General features: G+C 48.9%; 1 protein-coding gene across 1 annotated transcript in view; it reads right to left on the reverse strand.

Annotated features, from left to right (window-relative positions):
- LOC119431898 (ATP-binding cassette sub-family A member 2-like) overlaps positions 1 to 21,161 on the reverse strand; it is a 40,653-nt gene extending 19,492 nt beyond the window's left edge. Inside the window, exons 1-7 of the mRNA XM_037699338.2 lie at positions 20,908 to 21,161; positions 16,401 to 16,600; positions 13,806 to 14,118; positions 12,239 to 12,392; positions 5,871 to 5,996; positions 4,699 to 4,956; positions 2,657 to 2,910 (exon numbers count right to left, since the gene is read on the reverse strand). Of these exons, the coding sequence (XP_037555266.2) occupies positions 2,657 to 2,910; positions 4,699 to 4,956; positions 5,871 to 5,996; positions 12,239 to 12,392; positions 13,806 to 14,118; positions 16,401 to 16,600; positions 20,908 to 21,150 (1,548 nt within the window). The 5' untranslated portion in view covers positions 21,151 to 21,161. The remainder of the gene's footprint in view (positions 1 to 2,656; positions 2,911 to 4,698; positions 4,957 to 5,870; positions 5,997 to 12,238; positions 12,393 to 13,805; positions 14,119 to 16,400; positions 16,601 to 20,907) is intronic.
- Positions 21,162 to 21,602: the final 441 nt, after the last annotated feature.

Genomic DNA, 21,602 nt, shown 5'->3' on the forward strand with positions numbered 1-21,602 from the left:
GGTTATGACGCTCGCCTTCGGACCGTGGGTACCCGGGCTCGAATCCCGCCTCGCCAAGAAAGTTTATTTTTTTATTTTTTATTACTCCGTCGCCGTGAGGTTCCGTATGACGTCATTTGGAGATGAAATCGTCGCCGCGCGCCGAACGCTGTATGTGCGAGTGAAAGGGCGAGAGGGGCGCGTCTTTCACGGGGAGTGAACGCACGGCGGAGAACAAACGCGCGTTCTGCGCCGTGCTCGCTTAAGGGCTGCAGAATTAGGCGTCTCGTTTCTCCTTTACAATCACCATATATGTAGAGCAAACGCGCCTTCTTCAGACGCGCGAGAGGCCGTGGGGGAGGGGGAAGGAAGGGACGCGACGTTTAGCTGCGGCACCAAGTGCCTATTATTGCGATAGCAATTATATGGACACTCAAAAGCAGATTTCTGCCGTCGGCGTCGCCGTCGCCGTCGGCGTCGCCGTCGCCGTCGCCGTCGCCGTCGCCGTGAGGTTCCGTATGACGTCAATGGAGATGAAATCGTGGCCGCGCGCCGCCGAACGCTGTATGTGCGAGTGAAAGGGCGCGAGGGACGCGCTCTTTCACGGGGAGTGAACGCACGGCGGAGAACAAACGCGCGTTCTGCGCCGTGCTTCCTTAAGGGCTGCAGAAGTAGGCGTCTCTTTCCTCCTTTACAATCACCATATATGTAGAGCAAACGCGCCTTCTTGCAAATGCGCGAGAGGCCGTGGGGGAGGGGGGGAAGGGGGAGGGAAGGGAGGCGACGTTTAGCTGCGGCACCAAGTGCCTATTTATATCAGAGGCTCCGGCAACAGTCACCAACGCCGCACGCATTTTGAGCGAACGCGGCAAAACGCCGATGGCGTCGACAACAGTTCTGCGCGTTGCCGGTGCTGCTGCATGTCCAAGTTTATACAGCTGATAAAGCTAATATCACTACTCCGTATAGCTCTCTACAAATTTGCTATCGCAATTGATGCTTCACCTTTCAGGTGAAACTGCGACAACTTTTTTATATGAGAGGCTCCAGCAACAGTCACCAACGCCGCACGCATTTTGAGCTAACGCGGGCAAAACGCCGATGGCGTCGCTCTCTGTCTCTCTCTCTCTCTCTCTCTCTGCACCTCCTCTCCTCATGATTGGTTTTGGCCGGGCGGTTGAATGGGGCGACGTACAGAAAGAAGTTTCTCGCGTTTAGGTAGCCCAAGAAAGACTATCGTCTTTAAATAAATTCTCGCACTAAGTCATGTGGGAGTTGTCCAAGTATGCACAAGCATTGTACCACTTGCTCATCTCTACGCAGCCCGGTGTGATTATGAACGCTATGAAACTTGATCCCACCAGTATAAACGATAGCACTGCGGCGACACGAGCTGCTGCGGACTGCGGCGGAAAGTGAATTGATGGCGCAAGCCAACTACTTCAGGCGGTGGCGCCAGGTGCGCTGATGGCGTTCCGATTATTATAAGCTCTTATCGCCTTTAAGGCCTTATTCACCCGCGTCGAACCATTATGAACTGTACTCCAGCGGCGGCTGAGTATGGCGCGCTGCACGGGACCTATCTTGAAAGTGATATGCGATGGGGAAAGAATGCGCCGAGTGCTGATAGCTTCGTGTGCGTTGTGCGCTTGCCGCTTAGTTCGCATTGAAGCGAGAAGCCGCAAGAAAGTCGTTTCTATCGCTGCTGTGGGCCCTATCTTGACTGCGATCGTCTTACATAGACGTACCGACGGGTTTACGCGTTAGGTAGGCATAGAAATGCTTACTCATTTCGAACTATTTTATACCCAGTCGTCTATGTTTAACCATTGGATACAGTCACCACTGGAACGCCCCGAACATAAATTTCGTATGTTACCACAATTTTTTTATTTGCCTTAAAGTCACGGGTTCGCATAAATAAAGTATGCTGATCCAAAGCACATGTTGGAATCTATGTCGAACGAAGCTGTGCAGCCGAAGCGGTTACAAGCGGGAACATAAATGCTATACAACTCACCGAAATCTGAACAATTGTGTTCAGTTTCGCATTATGGAATATGTAATATTATCGAATAGTTATTTAGCCATCGCAAATCACTAATTTATCTCTTGCATCTTTGATGCAGTGTTTTAGCGCAGAAATGTTTTGACGTGGATTGCTGCTGCGACATCTTTGATGTAGCGGTTTAGCGCGGACACACACACGCACGTGTGTGTGTGTGTGTGCGTGTGTGCGTAGTGTGTGTGCGTGCGTGCGTGCGTGCGTGCGTGTTGGCGTTAATCACATTCGTACCATCAAATTCGCTACGCCTGACTGGACGGCGCGAAAGCGCTGTTTTTATTTACGAGAGAGTCAGATGCTAGATCACTGACACGCTAAACCAGTGTGAAAACAGCAAACACGAACTTGACCTGAAACTCTCTCTCGCTCTCATTTTCTCTTTCCCTCTCCCGATCATAGCGCACGTCGCACGCATGCTCTCCTTCCCTCTCCTTAACGTCCCATGTCAAGGCAACATGTGCACGGCACGCAGATGACGCAATGCACGCGCCGCTCCGCGAGGTGGTTGCTAGGCAACCCAGGTGACTCATCGCTCAGCGATGTTTTGCGGCTCGCGGCACAACTTACGGCCGGCTTAAACAGCTCCGCTGTAAAAAGCAAAAACGAAATTGCCTTTTTCTCCAACGCCATGCCGTGCGCGATGGCGCCAGCTGGGCGCCTAGGTAACATGGCGCCCTCCTGGTAGGTGGAAGGGTCCAGCGAGCTAAAGGAACGGTCCAGCCGGCGGAGCCACGACTCGAGGCACAGCAACAGCACGAACAGCACCGCACCCTCCACCGAGAGAGTGACAAACTCGTAGAAGGCCGAGTACTGGTGCACGTCCAACGGATGGATCATGTGTTCGGAACGGTCCGGAGAGTCCCTGTCTGCAAGTACCCCACACTCGTTGGAAGTGCGTCCTAAAGATAAGCACTCGCACTAACAAGACAAACATTGTTTCACTGCATGATTGAAATGGACTGATCGTATAACTAATTGAACTACGATACCGATCCCCTTAATGTCTGCTTTACCTTCAAACAGAAATGCATTGCTGGGAAGACGTTTTTTCAGGGGCAATATAAGTCTTCTTGCAGTAAAATATGAAGGCCCTAGCACCTTTTTTAATATTTTAATAATTGTTTGTTTTTGCCCCGACGCGCGCGCGCGTGTCCAAAACGCTTTAGGCAGGCGAAGTCCCAATTTGACCTGCCGAGGATGCGAGCGCCATCTGGATATGATTTTCGCAAGTACCCTACCTGAGCGCACCAATGTTTGTATAGTAGAAATGCTGGAAAAAGGGTTTGTGTTTGAGTTTCCTCGTAACAGAATTATATTTTCTCGCAGATTCAAATTACAATCTGACGCAACCATGTCTGTAGGTTGTGTTTAAGTCGTACTTTACCATTTTTCTGGCGGATTTCACTGTGAGAAATTCAATTTTTGTTCACCAATACCTTGCGCCACTTGGAGGGCCTGCGCGGTCGGGGTAGTTCCGGATGATTTTCTCCGCCACGGAAGCCGGCATCCCCGCCGATGCCGGATTTTCTGCGACACGGGGTCCTTAATGCTGTCGCGTTAAAGCCCACTGCATGCGAACCTTCCGCACCATCGCCTGCTATCTATCAAAACGAGTGTAGATTTGGGGCTCTCACGCTGCTGTCAACTTCAAAATGCTTTTCCGCAACGTGCTTACAATGCCAATGCACTCACAGGTGTGTGCATGACACGGCGCGGCGCGCCGTAAATCGGCCTTGACGTCATTGCGCAATCTGGGGCTCGCAATTGAAAGAAACAACGGCAGCCCTTCTCTTGCTCGCAAGAACAACCAAATGCCGGGCTCGCGCACATAAACATCTAGCGACATCCGTAGGTGGCACTGGGATCACGCAGCGCGACAGCACGCGATGTCACCAAAAAAGCAGGGCCACTAGGTCTTCAGAACTCCCCTTCGCGTTCATGTCTACCCTCCGAGCTCCTTTCTTTCATACCTAATCATCACCACAATATCTCGATGCCCCTTACTTGTTCGCTTTACTATTGAGTTTTATTTTCTTAAGCGCTCTAGAGTTAGGCGTATTATAGCTAAGGGATGTGGGTTAGATGTTGTTTATTGAAATACAAGTTCTGTTAGCTTGTGCAAAAGCATCATTGCTATATTGATAGATAGCACTTGGTAGGTAAGGCCGTTCCAGTCTTATGCTACCCGTAAAAAAATCAGACTGGAAAGGTCTCAGTGTTGGAATGTGGGTGTGAAACTTGAAGTGAATGGCCGATCCATTGTGGTGTATGCGTGCGGTGTACAATGTAAGGTCCACGATACAGTGAGCTGCACACCAAAGCTTACTGAAAAGACCGAGGCTGCCAATAACACGACGATAAGTGACAAGTAGACGATACATGGAGGCCGTAGGAATAGGCAAAATGGCGTCGCGGATTCGAAATTTGAAGGCGCGGGGAATGGCTGAGGAGCCTGCAAGGCTCCTCAGCTAGTGAAGCAGTTAGTGAAGCAGCTAGTGCAGCAGTTACGGTGCGCACACACATTTCTCTTTTCCACATCTAAGACATCTTTGTCCACAACCCCCCCCCCCCCCCCCCCCCCGCACGCTTCCTTTATTTTTTTCTCTCCGGTTTATTGAACCATCAGTCCAGAAGAGGAGCGACTGGAGACTTACGCATGCAGCATCGCAGCAGCGACAGCCTGCCATTGGTCCCCTTGGCCTGGCAGCGGCTCTCGAGTAGCAGGCCTCCCGACCGACAGAGGGCGTTCTCTCTCGCCAGCTGGATGATCTTGGTCATGCCCCGAGAGTACGAGTAAGACGGCAGCAGCCGCAGTATCTGCAGCGCCCCGTCGAGGATCGCGGCGAGCCCAGTGGCGCTCGCGTCTTCAAAGTGATGCTCCAGGAAGACCGAGCCCAGGCAACCCGCCGATGCTGTTGGGAGATGAAACAGGGTTGTGGAGCCTAAAGGAGCACTAAAGCCGAACATTGCATCGCATTTAGGCTATCAGAATAATGCTCTGAAATGTTTAAAGTGTCAACTTTTGTCAAGCAATTTGTCGTCCGCGAGTTGACGCCGCGAAGGTAGGAAAAGGTTTGCGAGACCACTCTGGAAATCCGGAACGATCTCCCGACCACGTGTTATGTACGGTTTACAATTAACAGTTAACCAGCGATAATAATAACGCCTACTTTAAAATTTAGCATGAAGATACTGTTTTTGAGCTACTTCCTAATTTTTATCATCTTCTTATAAGGAAGGGGGGGGGGGCGAAGGGGGTTGCAACAAAAGTCACCGATGACATACTTCAAATCACTCTGCTGGCGCTATCTGCAGGAACGTACTTCGCTCTCCGTGCGTTTGGCGCACTCACTCCTTGGGCGGTAGCGTCAGAATAGACAATGATTTTTGACGCAGCCACTACGGCGCCTGACTTTCCGGTCGCACTACGTTTTCCTAGCCACCACTGTGTTTGAAACACAGCTCCGAACGTTTTGTCGGGCCGGCTGGAATACCAAAAAGACGTGAACTCCAACAGCTACAACACATGCACATTACTTTTGTGGACTAACTCTAACACGCATTCATCCACTGTGAGTTAAAGGTGTTCGGGAGCTAATAATCTGAAAAACCTAAATAGCCCAACAGAATTAAATTAGCATTTAGGTTTATTTTAGTTATTCGTGTAAACAGAATCTATATTAGCAGTGCGTTGTGGTTATTTACTCCGAAAACATTCCATTTCCAATATAATATGGCAGTCCCTATCCTTGTGGCCAGTGCGTGTAGGAACAATATGGGCGACTGCTTTACCGACTAAAGAGTCGGTTGCGCAGCGGTCACTTACATATGGTGAACATGACAATGACGAGCGTCGAGTACGCCGAGCCAGGGTTGTCGTACAAGAAGGAGCAGATGTAAATTCCCGGAAGCACAGCGTAGCCGTGGAGCAGGTTCAGCACAAATATCAACTCTGCGAGATAATTTCGAAACAAAGTACAGTGGAAATTGTGTGGGATTGTAAAATTAATTGGACGGAAGCGCGGATCGAAATTGCCGCATCGGCATATAGAATTATGAGCCAATGTGCGTATCAAGGCTGGTATGCTTTCACACACAACACGATATGCCGCCCGCACGTCTATTAGTGAGGAAGTAGATCGGGGGCAGGTAGTTTCGTATTCAGATATCTAAAGCAAGATGCAGTGTTGCCAGGTTTGGCTATATATAGCCAAATTGGGCTACAGGGAAAAAAATTTGGCGTCGACTTGGACGCGTTGGCTATGTGGCTATATTTGGGCTACTGAAAACCTGCGACTTGGCTTTGTTTGGGCTATAAGTGGCGCCCTAATCAACGCTCCAGAGGGGATCTGATCGAGTAGAAACAAATCTTGAAGGCTATGGTTTAGCTGGCTGAGCCGGCAGCGCGCCTGTGCGTGTGTGCGTGCTGCGAAATGTCCTCCATGCCCCTGCCCCTCCATTCTCTGCGCCATTGTCTGAGCCGGTGGCTTTGGTCTTTGTTGCACTTAAACTTACATCGCGCTTACAGTGAGACACCCAATCCCAGGGCATCGGGATGATCCTGGATTAGAGGGTTTTTCACAGTACACCGTACTAACATCGCTATGCTCAGAGAGCAATAAAATAGGGTCCGGCGATCGTGGTGCCGACATGAAAGAATGACGTGTACATGAAACGCTGCGATGTGTTCATGGCCATGGCTTCTTGGTGAACTATCGCGTTGGGCACGGCTTTCGACCTGCTTCACGTTTCTCACGCTAAGCTTTACTGCCATTTTCCTTTTCCTGCGAGATGAGTTTTTGTTAGCGCTTACATTAGAGGTTCATTTCCATAGGTTAGACTTAAGATCGAATCCTCCTCGGAGAGGAGAATCGAACCATGGGAAAGTAGGCCAAGTATGCGAGAAAGTATAAAAAGAATGGGAGAAAGACCGCGAGCCCAAAGTGGGTCCTGGTGCATTTACTTACATATAGTTTGCCCGTAACGTGACAAATGCAAGTACTTATTGTGGTAATATTGAAACATGTTTGCCACGATGCCATCAGTGCGCCACGTCACATGAACATCGCCCAGTGTGTTAGCTTAGCAGGTGAGGTATGTATATCAACATGGTTTGCTTTTTCACCCGGTTTTCACAGTTTTACCACTGTTATCAATTTGTCGCTTACCTTTGCCCGTTGTGAGCCGTCGCGGCTTTTGCCATTTCGAGCGAGTTACGTTCGGGACGTGCTCGTCGCCGCAAACGACTGCGCGCTTCTTACACTGGAGTGCCGTTTGCACAGCAACCGTTTAAAGCTTCGCTTACATTGATTGAGACAGCGAGCGGCATCTGTTGTCTTTCACTTCTTTTTAACGCGTGTTCTTGGCGTGCTAGAGAGCTAAGATGGCGGTCAGGTTGATGTAAATGGAAACTATATACAGTGTGTCCCAGGTAACCCGGGCCAAGCTAATTAACGAGAAAACAAGATAGGATGATGAGACAAATAACGCGAGATATCATACTGCGAAACACTGGTTTTGGCTCATAAAAAAGAAGCCGTGGGCGCGTCACCGTCGTAGACCGCTGGACAAATGAAGTTTTATATGCCGTAGGCAGGGATGTCACGTGAGTGCTCAATAATTCTGAACATTAGTTTGCGTCCACGTGAGCTAAAAAGCAGAGTTTGTAGTTAATATTACTATATATAACTAAAAAAAGAGTAACTTAGTACTATCTGTCATAAAATAAAAACTAGGGAGCCTACAGCGCTTGTGTGTAGGATCCCTAATAAAAACATTATGATTTCGCCCTGTGCAGCGATTCGCTGGAACTTGAGAGCTTCCGGGGCCAATCAAAAAAGTATTCTGTGTGCAAGCTTGATGTCGACTGTCACGGCGGCAAGGACATTTGGTTAGAACGGGTTGTGCAAAAAGGGATTGCCGTAGTTGAATGTGAATTTATATACAAATTAAACGGCAAATAAAAATGGCTATATTTGGCTACGAAATATTTTGCTTTCTTTTTGTGTTTACTATATTTGGGCTACACTTTCTCGAACTTTGGGCTACGCCGCCTTGACCGACCTGGCAACACTGGCAAGATGCAGCGCCTCTGTCTGCTGGCGCCACCACATGCCATGGGAGTTTGGCCAGCACGGGAAAGTCCAAATGGCTTCGAGTAACTTTAGACATTTTCGTTCTAAGCCACGTTTTTGAAGTTGATTTGCCAGTGTGAATGCTTTGTACGGCGATGAAGACGTTTCTGTAATGTTTTGGTTTTATAATGTTTGAAGAAAGCAACAAAGATATATAAATATGCGAAATATCAAACGTATGTGTTGATGGCGAGTTTTTTTTTTTTCCTTCTTTTCATGTGACCAAATGTCGACGACAAGCAAACGGCAACTTGCACGTACTATGCAACTGTACCGTATGCGTGCCGATTGTGTCACAGAGCTACAGTTTAACTTAGAACAAAGCCAGTAAAGTGTGAACTTTCGGTCAGAGGCATTGTAGCTAACGTCGTTTTATTGAACACTCTGTGGAAGATGCTACGGCGTGACTTCTTGAAAGAGAAAAGCAATTCAACTCACCAAAAATTTGGAATTGCTCAGTTGTCGTTAAGATGACTGAAGACTCGCTAAATTTAGCGTTTTTTTTTTCGCTAAGTTACCAACACTGCTCAACAATTCCGCCCCGCAAATCAAACGTCTTCAAGTAGATGCTGAAATTGCCTAATTACAAAATTATAGATCAGGTATCTCTAAAAATATATCATAGCTTCACCATAATGGCGAAAGAATCAATGCAATAGCAACTATGTTAGAATATTACGCGAAGTGTAAGACTCGTAGGTGTAGCGGCAATATGAATTGAAGTAAACGTAAGCTCACTACATAAAAATGAGCTGTTGTGCCACGAGTTCTCAATTTGAATCCTGCCATCCGGCAATTTCATTTTTAACAGCGGAGCTGTTTAAGCCGGGAGTAATGTGTCTTCTGAATGAAAAAAAAAGAACCTCGCCGAGCGAGAGTGTTGCCTAGCAACCACCTCGCCGGGCGGCGTGTGCTTCGCCTCCTCTCGGTGCCGTGCATTCGTTGCCTTGACCTGGGACGTTACCTGGCAGTGGTCGGCCAGGTACCCCCCGCACCACGACTCCCGCCACCACACGAGAGGCCCCTGGTCATCACCACCTCGCTTGAAGGACACAGCAAGCGGCGATCATCCAGCTGCGTACTCCTTCAGGTGGCTACCTCCAAGCTGGAGGAAGAGCTGGCGGGGAGATTGCTCGTCTTCACGGATGGCTCCGTCCTCCCCGACAGCGGCTCAGCCACTGCAGCCTGTGTGGCCCATGCGCTCGGCAGGGCATCGACCTGTCGACTTCCCTTCTCGGCCAGCTCCACCGCTGCTGAGATGGCGGGCCTCCACCTGGCCGCAGACCTGCTGGCAGCCGAGCCTCCTGGGGTACCGGTCGCAGTGGCCAGCGACTCGCGAGCTGCTCTCCAGGCTGTGTGCCTCCCGGAGAGGGCTGGCTTCAGTGCAGCCCTCCTGGTGACGAAGCTTCACGCCCTCCGTGCCAGTGGTACTGATGTCTCTTTGCACTGGGTACCTGCTCACGTGGGGATCCCGGGCAATGAAGAGGCAGATGCCTTGGCCAAGGAGGCACACGGCACGGACACGGCACCCAGCCAGGCGGTCGTGTCATCGGACTACTCCAGGAGCACCTTGCAACGACTGCTGCTGAGCTGCCACCCCGACGCACGCGTGGCAAGGCGGAGCCCTCCGACACAGCTGCCTGACAGGGGACTGACCAGAAGGGAGAGATCACTCCTACTACGCCTTCGGATTGGCTGCTGCTGGACAGCCGCCCGAAGCTTCCGCCTGGGAAGAGCAGACTCCCCAGCCTGCTCATGTGCGGGGCAGACTAAACACTGGAGCACCTCCTATGTTCCTGCCCCGCACTCGACCAACACCGCAACACCATGGTGGCTCAACTCCGCCGCATGGGCCTACCTTCTGGTACCAGCACGGACCTGCTGCATCCAGCCCGCAATCCCAGCCAAGTATTCAAGGTGGTCCTCGGCTACCTTGCGGACACTATGCTGGCTGACCGGCTGTAGGGACACCCTGCCCGAGACGAGGACGACTGCCCTCTCCCTTCCACCCTTCTCCCACTATTTCCTTCTTTCTCCCCCCCATTCCCCTCCCCTCAGATGCTGAGCCGTGCTCCCTATAAGGGCTGCAGAAATATGCATCTTTTCCCACCCCGAACCTCTACTACTACTACTACTGGGACGTTAACGAGAGGAAAGAGAGCATGAGCGCGGCACGCGCTAAGCTCGGAAGAGAGAGAGAGAGAGAAAATGAGAGCGAGAGAGAGAAAGGAATTGTGGCAGCACCAACGAGGCAACACGTAGACCTGCAGCCGACGCCGTCCACGTTTCCCCGTTTCCTCGCGTTCGTGCCGAACGCGCGTGGATTCCGTGACTGCAGCAGGCGCCTCTGGCGGTGCTCGGCAGGTTTTTGCCAGCCACTCCCCGGCAAGTGTGGAGGTGCAGCTTGGCCATGACGTCACCGGGGAGATAAAGCTCGGAGACGCCGCGACGGTGGCAGAATTCTCATTCACTATGTGGCGATTACATGTAGTCTTCGCATGGGACGACAAAAGAAAATCTGGACGCCCGAAGAAGCCGCTGCTCATCTTGAAGCGCGTCGCGCTGCCAAGCGAGAATCTGTGCTTCGGCGGCGAACCGATTCGGTATGCCATGCCTATCAGCACTTAGCATTTCCTAGCAACACTTAGCCAAGCCTAGTAAAACCTGAAAGAGGCTAGGTCGATCACCAGCTCCGCTGTTTACTCCAGTCTTGCACCAGTAGTGCAAGCTTGCCACTTTTTTTTTTGTAATGATTAAAGCCAACTTCTTTCCTAGCGACTTTACCACTTCTTTTTCGTGTCGGGTATGCTTCAACTCTCTTTCCTGGGCCAATTCCGGAGGTCGTGCACAGCCACGCTAATCAGTTAAAACATTTTAAGGTTTCAGCTCTTATTGCTTCGCACTTTTAATATTTATGTCTGACAAGATGCAAGACAAAATGCATGCGCTGTCGATGGTAAGTTTCAAGGCATTTGTTTGTGGGATGTCGTTGTCAAAATTATGAGGAATAATTTCGGCAAAAACGTAAGACTTGGTATGAGCAATTTTACTGATACAATGGCGTGCAATATAAACCAATATACCGCATGACATGACATACAGCATACACATACCTGAACACACCTATACGGAACCTCCAGTTGACGCCAATGGTGTTCGCAATAAAACTCTTTCTACATTAAGGGTGAACCACCATTCCTTGCACCAATCCAGAATGTCATTCAGGCTGTCATTTAGGTCATTGTGGTCGCTAATGCAAGTGATTTCATTAAACGTAGAGCGATCGTACATAAATAGTCGTATTTGTACTTTTGGCTTGACAACATTAACAATGTCAGTAACATACAACACGAACAAAAATTCGGCAGACACTTAAGACTTCTTACGTGTGTGAATGCACAGCATTATAGTCGCTTTGGTGAAATGTTTCTTCCCGCGTGTTGTAACTAATACAGCTTCGATGTTCGACCGTCTTCACGGAGTGGAAGGGGCGATGATTCTTTTTAAACACTCATTTGATATACCCATGACGCGGCGCCACCTCCTCCCTATTGGCTGCGTCGTCACGTGCACACTGACGCACGTACTAGGCCACACCTTTAGTGAGTGACTGCGACGGGACGTGTGCAAGGGCGCACGCATCCGGGAACGTGGAGGCGCCGTGCCGTCGGGTGAAGTGTTCTCGTCTGCTCCTTGCTGTCCAGGGTTCGATTCCCAACCAGACCGAAATTTATCGAACTCTCTTTTCAAATCTATTAATTTACAGCATTTACAGGAACCTGCCTGAGAAATTCTACGTCAATCTGAGCCTTTTTGGACATGATTTCACTGTTTTCACCGTCTGCCATTTTTGGTACACTGGTCGTTGCGAACAACATCGGCTTTCCAGCCTCATAGGACATATAGTGCTTTCGCATCAATAAAAAAGCGTACTGAATCGTACTGACTTTCCTAGAATTCCCAAAGTATGAAGTCAATAGCGTCTACTGCAGCTTTCTACTTCGCGCTCTTGTTAGGGGTCATGTGAAACCGCCGCGCAAGATGTGGAGGGAGAACTCACTATAGTCCTCGACGTCGAGCGCCGTGTAGGGAACGAGAGGCAGTGGAAGCAGCACGATCATGGCGGTTCCCATGTAGAACATGAAATCGAAGGCGAAGTTAGTCAGCCAGTAGAGCAGTGGACTCATGCCGGCAATCATGTGCAGGTGCTTGACCTGCGAAATGACCAATCCGCGCCAAGGTGGCGGTCGATATGTGGCATCGTTGATGATCGAGCGTCTGGTATCTCTAGAACGAGCGAGATTCTCTTCAGCGTAAGAAACTTCTGCCAAGGGGTTGTTCCTCGCCGCACCTCTTACATTGATTTTCGCTGCTCGAGAGCGACTCCCGCTTAGTACTTTAGAGCACAGGAACACTGGAAGCAAGTCAGATGCTCACTCGCGAAGAGACTGTGTTAGTCTATTCATCTAGTTTGCGCTGTTTACTCTTACGTTCCAGTAATGTCTTAAGGTCTGACAAAGGCATCACAAAAGCCTCGGCAGTTACGGTTCGTCACCGAATATGAGCAAGAAATTTAAGGGCTCGCTATTGCACCCACGATGCGTCCAGGGTGAGTTGTTGAGGGGCAGCGATGAGAATTTGTTGCTCTGCCATGAATTAAAAATTACTACGGCACCAAATCAACGGGGCAGTTTAACAGTGACACGGCCACACGTCACTGTTAATTCTATTCTCATCTCAGAAGAGACCAAGTTTAGCGCTCCCTTCATATAAGACAACTACCCACGGAAAACATCTTTAGACAATGCAACTCAATGCACGATCATCATCATCAGTCTGTAGTAACTGCAAGACAAAGGCCCCTTCCATCTATTTCTATTTGCCTTTACCATCTCCAAACAGTTTCTATCCTCATGCCTACAAACTTCACAATCTCTTCTTCCTTCACAATCTTCTCACACTACGTTACTTTATGCAGCCCTAGAGAGTTTTGTTCCCTTTGCACGCAATTCCACTCAAACCAACTTTCTTCTTCTACAATAAAACGGAATTACGTTTTAAGGCACTATGCACAGTGTAGGGTGCCTAGAACACGCAAGGTCGCACGATAAGGAGAACACTACAATAATCTTAACAAACTTAACGTGTATGACAGGTCATCTGTTCACACATTGTGAGTTCTGTGGTTACAATGCTTTGTTCAGTAACACTCAACCACTGGCCAAGAATGTGGGTAAGGTTACTAAACAGGCTATTGAAAACTCAAGCATTACCAGAAATAGCCACTTCGTCAGCTGCCCTGTCTGTCACCCTAACGGAAAAAAAAGAAGAAAAAACAAGGGCCTCCGTTCTTCCTTCAAAAGCGTTCAGTGAAACATGACTTTACCATATTACCCTGTTAGTCATCCTTTATTTTTTTCTTGCACAATGTATATTGACCACGTGCAATAAAACCCTGTGGTGATAAGCAGCGCCATGTGGCTGTCTCATTTTCGTCTTGCGTTTTCCGGCTACACTACAGTGTGCACAGTTCTTACGCTTCGCTCTCCACTAGAATTTCAGTGACCATGCCAGCGCGAGTTTGGCAGAAGTTGGTGAAGCAGTGCACGCAGATGGTGTACACGCACCCCAAGTGCCCTCTCGGCAGTCGGGAAGATCACGAAGTTGCTGCACATGAGGCTAGACACGAGCGGAAAGAAGATGGACCGCAAGACTTTCGGCAACACCGTGCGGTACTGCCTTCCACTACTGCCGGTGTTGCCGGCCTCATTGCGACGGCCACCTTCCGTCATGTGCACGTCCTCCAAGCCGTGTGACGTCACGTCGAATTTGAACTCGGCCGTGGCCACCTTTGTGACGTTGCGCAACCGGGCCGTGTTGTACAGTCTCAGCACCAGTGGTGCTGCGTGCTGGATCTGGCCGTTGTACCAAAGCACGTTCCTGCGAACATCGTTAATAATAAAAGCGCAACTGTCAAGCCTGTTTATGACAAACCCGGATAGAGCGAATTATTCTCCATAACGAACATGCGGAACTCAGTGACCGATATTATTGTCAAATGACTCCCTCATAATAAACTGAGGATTGGATATACCAAACTTGGGGCTTCCCGCGTCGCTCCATGCTTCGTGGCTTATTTTTGCGGTTGATCTGTTGTACCGGTATTGTGCCGACTTCGAGGGAATATGAGTGGAGCAGGTGTTCACAATATCTGGCATTGAGAACGCCATTCTTAGTTTCGCTGAGGAACATTTTAGGGCGAGGGCAAATCTTGCTCTTCACCTGCGCGTATATTTCTTTTCAATAACGGACTACTTTCCTAGCCTATTGTCTCCATTGCAATTAATAAAACCGTATATAGCGAACACGTCATAAATGTTAGATTAATTGCGCAATAGGCGAGTTCGGGTACATCAGAATGACCTCACCTATATATATATATATATATATATATATATATATATATATATATATATATATATATATATATATATATATATATATATATATGGAGCAAGCCTAATCGTTATAATAGAGTACTATAGCGGTCGCCTACGCAGATCATGTAGCACAACCTGCGGTTCCAACTTCACCTGCGGAGGAAGCTGCACACGAATTTTAATGCATTTTCACGGCAGTCTCGGCCATATGACCGCGCCATGGGAACTTGGTGCGTTTGCAATATGCCATAAGCAATAAGCGATCAGATCCTTGAGCGGACTGAAGAGAGGACTAATCACAAACAAGGACTTTGCGGTCTCGCAAGGACACGAAGTATAGCTCAATGTGAGCGGTTTGTCCGTCACATGAGAGCAGTCGCCATTATCGCACGAAAAAACCAGGCGTTTATAGGCCAAGTTACTTAGCTAAATACTGAGCAGAAAGCAAACCTTCGACAGGCAGAACATGTGTCAAGAAAGCTTTCCCATCAAAATGTTGTCATACGACACGTTGTATATTGAGCCTTTTATGAATAATAAAACCTAGCTTCTTCTGAAGCATTAGGCTTTCACTTCAAACCTGACTAAGCGCTTGTCTGACCATGTTCCAACTACGTTTACGTTGTATCGTGTTTATGTGAGCATGGTCTAATACCAGTCAGCCGCTATGGTGTCAGTGCTAGCCTCAAGACGTATTAATGTGCGAGTGATCGAGTGATTGAATATTCTCCAAAATGTCACTAGGTTGAGGAGCTCTCAGTCCAGTGCTCCACTGGTGAACTTTTTCATGCATTTCTGCGTGTCGCCTACCCGGTAGCTCTAGTATTGCTACGGATTGGCGAGAATAAACCTGTCCGGGGAAGGAGGTGATTGAAGGCTAAAAGCGGGAGGGCAGGGAGGATTTGTTGCTGGTATGAGTAGAGCGAATGACTGGAATGAATAGCCTTTGCACGACCCCCTTGAGCGCTCCTCATGCCTCACTGGTGGATGAGGTTTTACAGTTGATCAGTCGTGCCCTCCGCAATAGTGCGGCGAGTTTTTACTGAGGTCTTGTGTGGGCATGCGAATTCGGCTCGGCAAAGGCGGTACGGTCTCTGGGTGGGGCGCAGAGGAAGTTTGGCTGACGCGGTCGCGTTTTACCCGCAACTGGGCACTTCTTGGCAATAGCAGCTGACCAGAGATGCAAGCGCACCTTCACCAGCATCGGTCAGGTGCAGATGAGCGGACAGCTTTAGAAAGCCATAGCGAAGCAGGTACGCACATGCTATAACCAGGGATATGCTGACCAGGATAGACGCTTGGACTAGTTAGCTAGCGCCTGTTTGCGTCTGATGTCTTGCTTTCGTCCATACTTACGTACCCTGGAGGTGACTCTCTCTCGTGCCAGGATCGAGACATCACTGTTGCTCATATTTTCTGGGGAGACTAAGCACGACTTAACTGCCCCGCACGACACCTCGCATGTCGCCTTTGCCGTAGTCTTGTCCTGCATGCTGCCAGACAGGCCTTTCGTAGAACCCTGCTTTCATAAACAGTGCTTCACAGCTCTCCCCTACCTGATAAGCACACGCACGCAGAAACACAGACATGAAGACAGTAGCAGCGTCAAGTGGGTGTTCATGTTGTACGCTGAAAATCTGCCATTGCCTCTTATTTTACCATCGGGTATTTTTCCTGTCCCATTTAGAAGCACACTACTGCGTATCATGATATCCATTCAAAACGCTTCTCTACACCATACAAAATACACGACAGGTGACTCCACGACCACCTGATACTCACCCTGCCTTCTTCGTCATCTGCACACCGAAGTGGATATTGAAGACGTATTTGCGCAGCGTCGCCTTTGCCACGCTGAGCAGAGACGCGGTGACGTCCATCTCCGGGTCCAAATTCACGATGTAGAATTGCTCCGGCTTAAAGATCAGAGGGTGCAACCACTGCTCACTGAATGCCTCGTCCTTGTCCACCATGAAAAATCCCTGCAGCATGAATGGATTGAGATTGAATGATTGATTAACTGATTTATTGCTTGATTGATTGGAGGAAAGCCTGTTGACCTCATCGTCACTGTAAAGCGCGCGGCTGACACCTGAACATCGGCCAGCGGTGTGGGGAAGAATTAGAAGATGAGGAAGGGTGGAAAGCATGACAGCTATAGGAAGGAGGAGACTCCTAGGAGCTCGGAGGTTTGATAGAAAACGGCTCCTCAGCGAACGCTAAACAAGCACAATAGGAACGTGGAAAGGGAGAAATCCTGGTGCGTCCGGCCCCTTGCGGACGCGAATCCTGCCACCGTGCGTATATTAGGCACGCTGTCAATCCTGACCAATCAGAGAGGTTGGCTAGGCTACATTATACCTGGCAAGGTGAGTCACCCACCCACAGCATTAGCCATGTAGAGTACTTCAGTGGCAAATCGGTACGGTGGAAATTGACAAGTTGTATTAAGTTTCATAAAACCAATAGGCGCTTAAAGTATGCCCAGGAAGAAAGACCGGAACGAGCATTGATATAAATCAAAATAAACATTTACTGATTTCACAAGGTGTTTTCCGTCTACTTTATGCAATTGCACGATGTACAGTGGACAGTTTCAATCGAGGCGTGTAGGATCGCTCGCACTCATTTTCCTAAATAAAAAAAAACGATTTCTCCCAATGATAGCGTGCAGTTGATCAGTAGAAACAAGAAACTGTAGGCGACCCTAATCTTGGACTCTCGCAGTGGCACTCACACCTCAAAGTTTGTGTTCCGCGCATTGGTGTACGGAAATCAGTGATTTCTAATTATTTCTAAATATTGCAGGTACTTCAGTAACTAAATTTGTAACTAAATTATGCTATGGTATAATATCTATAATGAAACCCATAAATTTTGTACTTTACTATTTTTCTGTTTTCTTCTGATTTATTTTGTATTTCGTCCCCCGTCGTCTCAGGTAATTGATTCTAATAACTCCAGGCACTTCAGTAACTCAACTTGTAACTAAACGTATGCTCTGATATCATATCTATAATGAAACCTATGAATTTCGTACTGAACTATTAAAAAAAATTTTTTTTCAGAATTTCGCTCCCGGTCGTCACAGGAGGTGAACCCTAAGTGCTGCGCAAGAAACAAGAGTGTCACAAAATGCTCATGCCACTAAACACAAATGCCGATCAGCGCAGCCGGCGTAACGCGTACCAGCTAGCGTTCGAAACGTGCGTCCAAAATTGAAAGCGGAAGTGTCATTCAGTTTTAATGCCAGCCGCCTAGTTCGTTACAGTCAATTCGACGACTGGACTCTATGGGAGCGTTCGCACTTTATAGCCACCAGTGACGTATTGTGAGTGGCGCCAACAGCACCAGCACTGCTAACATATACGCTATCTTTGAAAGCCTCATAAAGTGTGTGGTGCACTGTATATGTCCATGAGTCACCCGTGCTGATTGATGGTATTTATAGGAAACCCAACGCGTCTGACGACTACATAATGAAAATTCACGACTTCCTTTGTGGCAGGTTGAAAGATCGTACTAAACTAATTCTTACTGGTGATTTTAACCTCGCGACTATTGATTGGAGCACGTTGACAGCCGGTAGTAGATATGTTAGTAGTTGTAAACTGCTTTTGAACATAGCGTTTAGTTTTTCGTTATCTCAGCTTGTCAGAGCGAACGCGCATTCAAGGGCAAACATATTCAATACTAGACCTTGCATTTGTCTTCAATCATTAACATCCGACATCACACTCGAAGAGGGCATATCAGATCATAAACTGCTGCTGCGAACAGTTACTATCGGCGCTAGCGGACCAATTCCTGAATCACGTGTAGCTGTTAAAAACTACAATAGAGCTGACGATGTCAGCACCATCGACTACCTTGAAGTAGCGTTAGAAACCTTTTCCATTGAAAGTTATGGTACTGTGAATAATCTATGGCTTAAACTGAAAGACATATAATAACACATTTTGAGGGAACGTTCGTTCCTACGCGACTGAAACGTACAAAACGCAGAAACCCATGGATTACGCGTAGTGTGATCCACCTAAAAAGAAAACTACAAAGGATGCGGAAGAAAAAACGTAATTCTGAAGATATTGGCCGACTTTCTGGTGAGCTCAAAACTGCTTTAAGGAAGGCAAGAGATGTTTTATTTTCAACGACACTAATAAATTTTATGACACAATACCCACAAAAGTTTTGGCGCTACCTATCCAGGCCTGAGGACCACGTGACTCAGATCGACGTAAATGGAATTATAACTGGTGAAGCTCACACTGTCGCCAACACATTTAACAGATATATTTCAGTCCGTTTTTACACGTACCCCTGCGATTACAGAACGTGAAACTATGACGGATCCCCCGTTATCAATGTCTGAAGTAGTCGTAACTCAAGAAGGAATACTTAATTTATTGCTACAGATTGACGTTAAAAAATCTCCAGGTTCTGACAATCTTTCAAATGTTTTTCTTCGGCGTTACGCAGAACAGATAACTCCTTTCTTGCATGCAATTTTTGTAGCGTCGCTTCAAACAGCCACCCTTCCGATGGACTGGCTCCGTGCCAAGGTCCTCCCGATTGGATGGGGAACACACTGGAGCGTGTCACCCACCCATGCTTCCCTTCATTCATGTCGGTGTCACGATCGCCCGACGGCCTCGACCCTATGTTATTGCTCGACCTTCCTGAGCATAGCCATGTTAGTACAGTGTACTGTGAAAAACACACTACTCCCAGGTTCATCCCGATGCCCAGGGATCGGGTGCCTAACGGTCAAGCAGGGTGTCAGTTTAAGTGCATAAAAGATGAAAGCCACCGGCCCAGACAACGGCGCAGGGAGGTAAGGAAAAGCGGGGGGGGGGGGGGGGGGGAGGGGGGGTTATTTCGCGCACGCACACACGCGCAGCCACGAGAACGGCTCAGCGAGCTAAAACACAGCCTTCGAGATTTGCTTCTACCCGATCAGAGCCACCTCTGGAGCGTGGATTAGGGTGTCACTTATAGCCCAAACACAGCCAAGTCGCAGATTTTCAGTAGCCCAAATATAGCCACATAGCCAACTCGTCCAAGTCGACGCCAAAAAATTTTCCTGTAGCCCGATTTGGCTATATATAGCCAAACCTGGCAACACTGTTCATCGGGAGTTTTGTACTACTTAGTTCAGCCGTTCCATGTTAAATTTACTCAGTGCGAAGTCTACGAGAGTGGTGTGTGTCGCCGTCGCGGCGACGTGATCTTTATAATCAGTGTTACGTCATGGCTAAACTTCAGAAAGTTTTGTGATGACTATGTAAAGCAAGAATTGCGGCGCGAAGCAATGACATGGCTGGGCGATGCTGGGTCAGTTATTTCTTCCAGCAGACCCGCCACTGCTGGAACGCGGTATCGGTGTTGCAAGCTGCGCTATGCAACGCGCAGTGACGTAATCGTTGGCGCGGTGGCGGAGAAGCGAGGCGCCGCTGTGGCAGGTGGTTGCTAGGCAACGCAGGTGACGTCATTGTTCAGCGAGGTTTTTTGTACGCAACACACGGACTCACGGTTGGCTTAAACAGCTCCGCTGTTAAAATAATGTGCACAGTTTGCACTAGTGGTGCAAAGCTGGAGTCAACAGCGCAGCTTGTGATCACCTAGGTTCTTCCAGTGGCTTGACGTGCCCCCTCCAGTAACCGCTTTGAGCATATTCAAGCCGAGCGCCTTGAGCACTTCAACCCACACTTGCCGGGGCATGGCTGGTCGATGCCGAGCCGCCGCCAGAGGCGCCAGCTGGAGTCACGGACACCGCGCGCATTCGGCGCGAACGCGGGGAAACGCGGACGGCATTGGCAGCAGCTCGGCGCGTTGCCTCGTTGGTGCTGCTACAATTTCTTTCTCTCTCATTTTCTCTTTCTCTCTTCCGAGCATAGCGTGCGCCGCGCGTATGCTCTGCTTCTCTCTCCTAACGTCCTATATCAAGGCAACATGTGCACGGCACAGAGTCGACGAGAGTTCTACCGCCGTCGCGGCGGCTCCAAGCTTTATCTCCCCGGCGCCGTCACGGCCAAGCTGCGCCTCCACACTTGCCGGGGCGTGGCCGGACAGAGAGAAGGCGAAGCGAGGTGGTTGCTAGGCAATGTGTGGTGACGTCATCGCCAGGCGGAGTTTTTTGTTCGCACTACGCGGCCTCACCAAGAGTTTAAACAGCTCCGCTGTTAAAATGAGTCGTAGCAACATGGTGGCGCCTTTGCGGTTGCGACTTTGTTTTTACGCCGAGCTTGTCCTCTAGACTTTGTATCCGAGCTCTGTACACGCCACTCACCTGTGCGTGTCCCACTACTTCGGGGAAAGTGTAGCTCACAGTGTCGCCGACGTGCTCGACGTTGTGTCCGCTGCCGCGCAGGCTCACATACTCGAGGAGGAAAAGCAGCGAGAGCAGTAGTGGCGGAAGCATCCAGCTGAAGAGCGGCATCTTCTTCTGGCGCCACACGTACGTAGCTCGCTTCAGGACCACAGCCCAGACGCAGCCCAATAACGAAGGCTCACTGGCCGTCATGCTCGCCATTGTCCTCACCATGGGCACTGTGGCAAAAAAAATTATATGGACATGCGGATCATGGCCTCCGAAATCGGGCTGCACGATCTCCGAGGTTATGTGCGGGCCTTATAGCTTCCTACTAGAGGGAACTTCGCGCTACGATCAATGAGCTACCGAGGGCGGCAGAGTTTAAGACGGACAAAAAAAATAACATGAGCACAGAAGATGAATAACTTATACCAACTGATTTACTGCAAAAGCTAACAAGGACAGTGAAATCGTGAGCAGAAACAACAATACACAAGGAACTAGGCGTCGTACATGAAAGATGGGAAATTCAAGGATTATTGTACATGGATTTGTCGGACGTTCTTGCGATTCTGTTTGCTGTGCTTTATCTCCAGCTATGCGGCCATATTTCAAAGCAATTCTATTTCGCATTACGGAGAAGGCAACAAGTCTCTTCGCACAAGGATAAT

This window comes from Dermacentor silvarum, chromosome 10 (assembly GCF_013339745.2).
Source record: "Dermacentor silvarum isolate Dsil-2018 chromosome 10, BIME_Dsil_1.4, whole genome shotgun sequence".
Classification (NCBI taxonomy): domain Eukaryota; kingdom Metazoa; phylum Arthropoda; class Arachnida; order Ixodida; family Ixodidae; genus Dermacentor; species Dermacentor silvarum.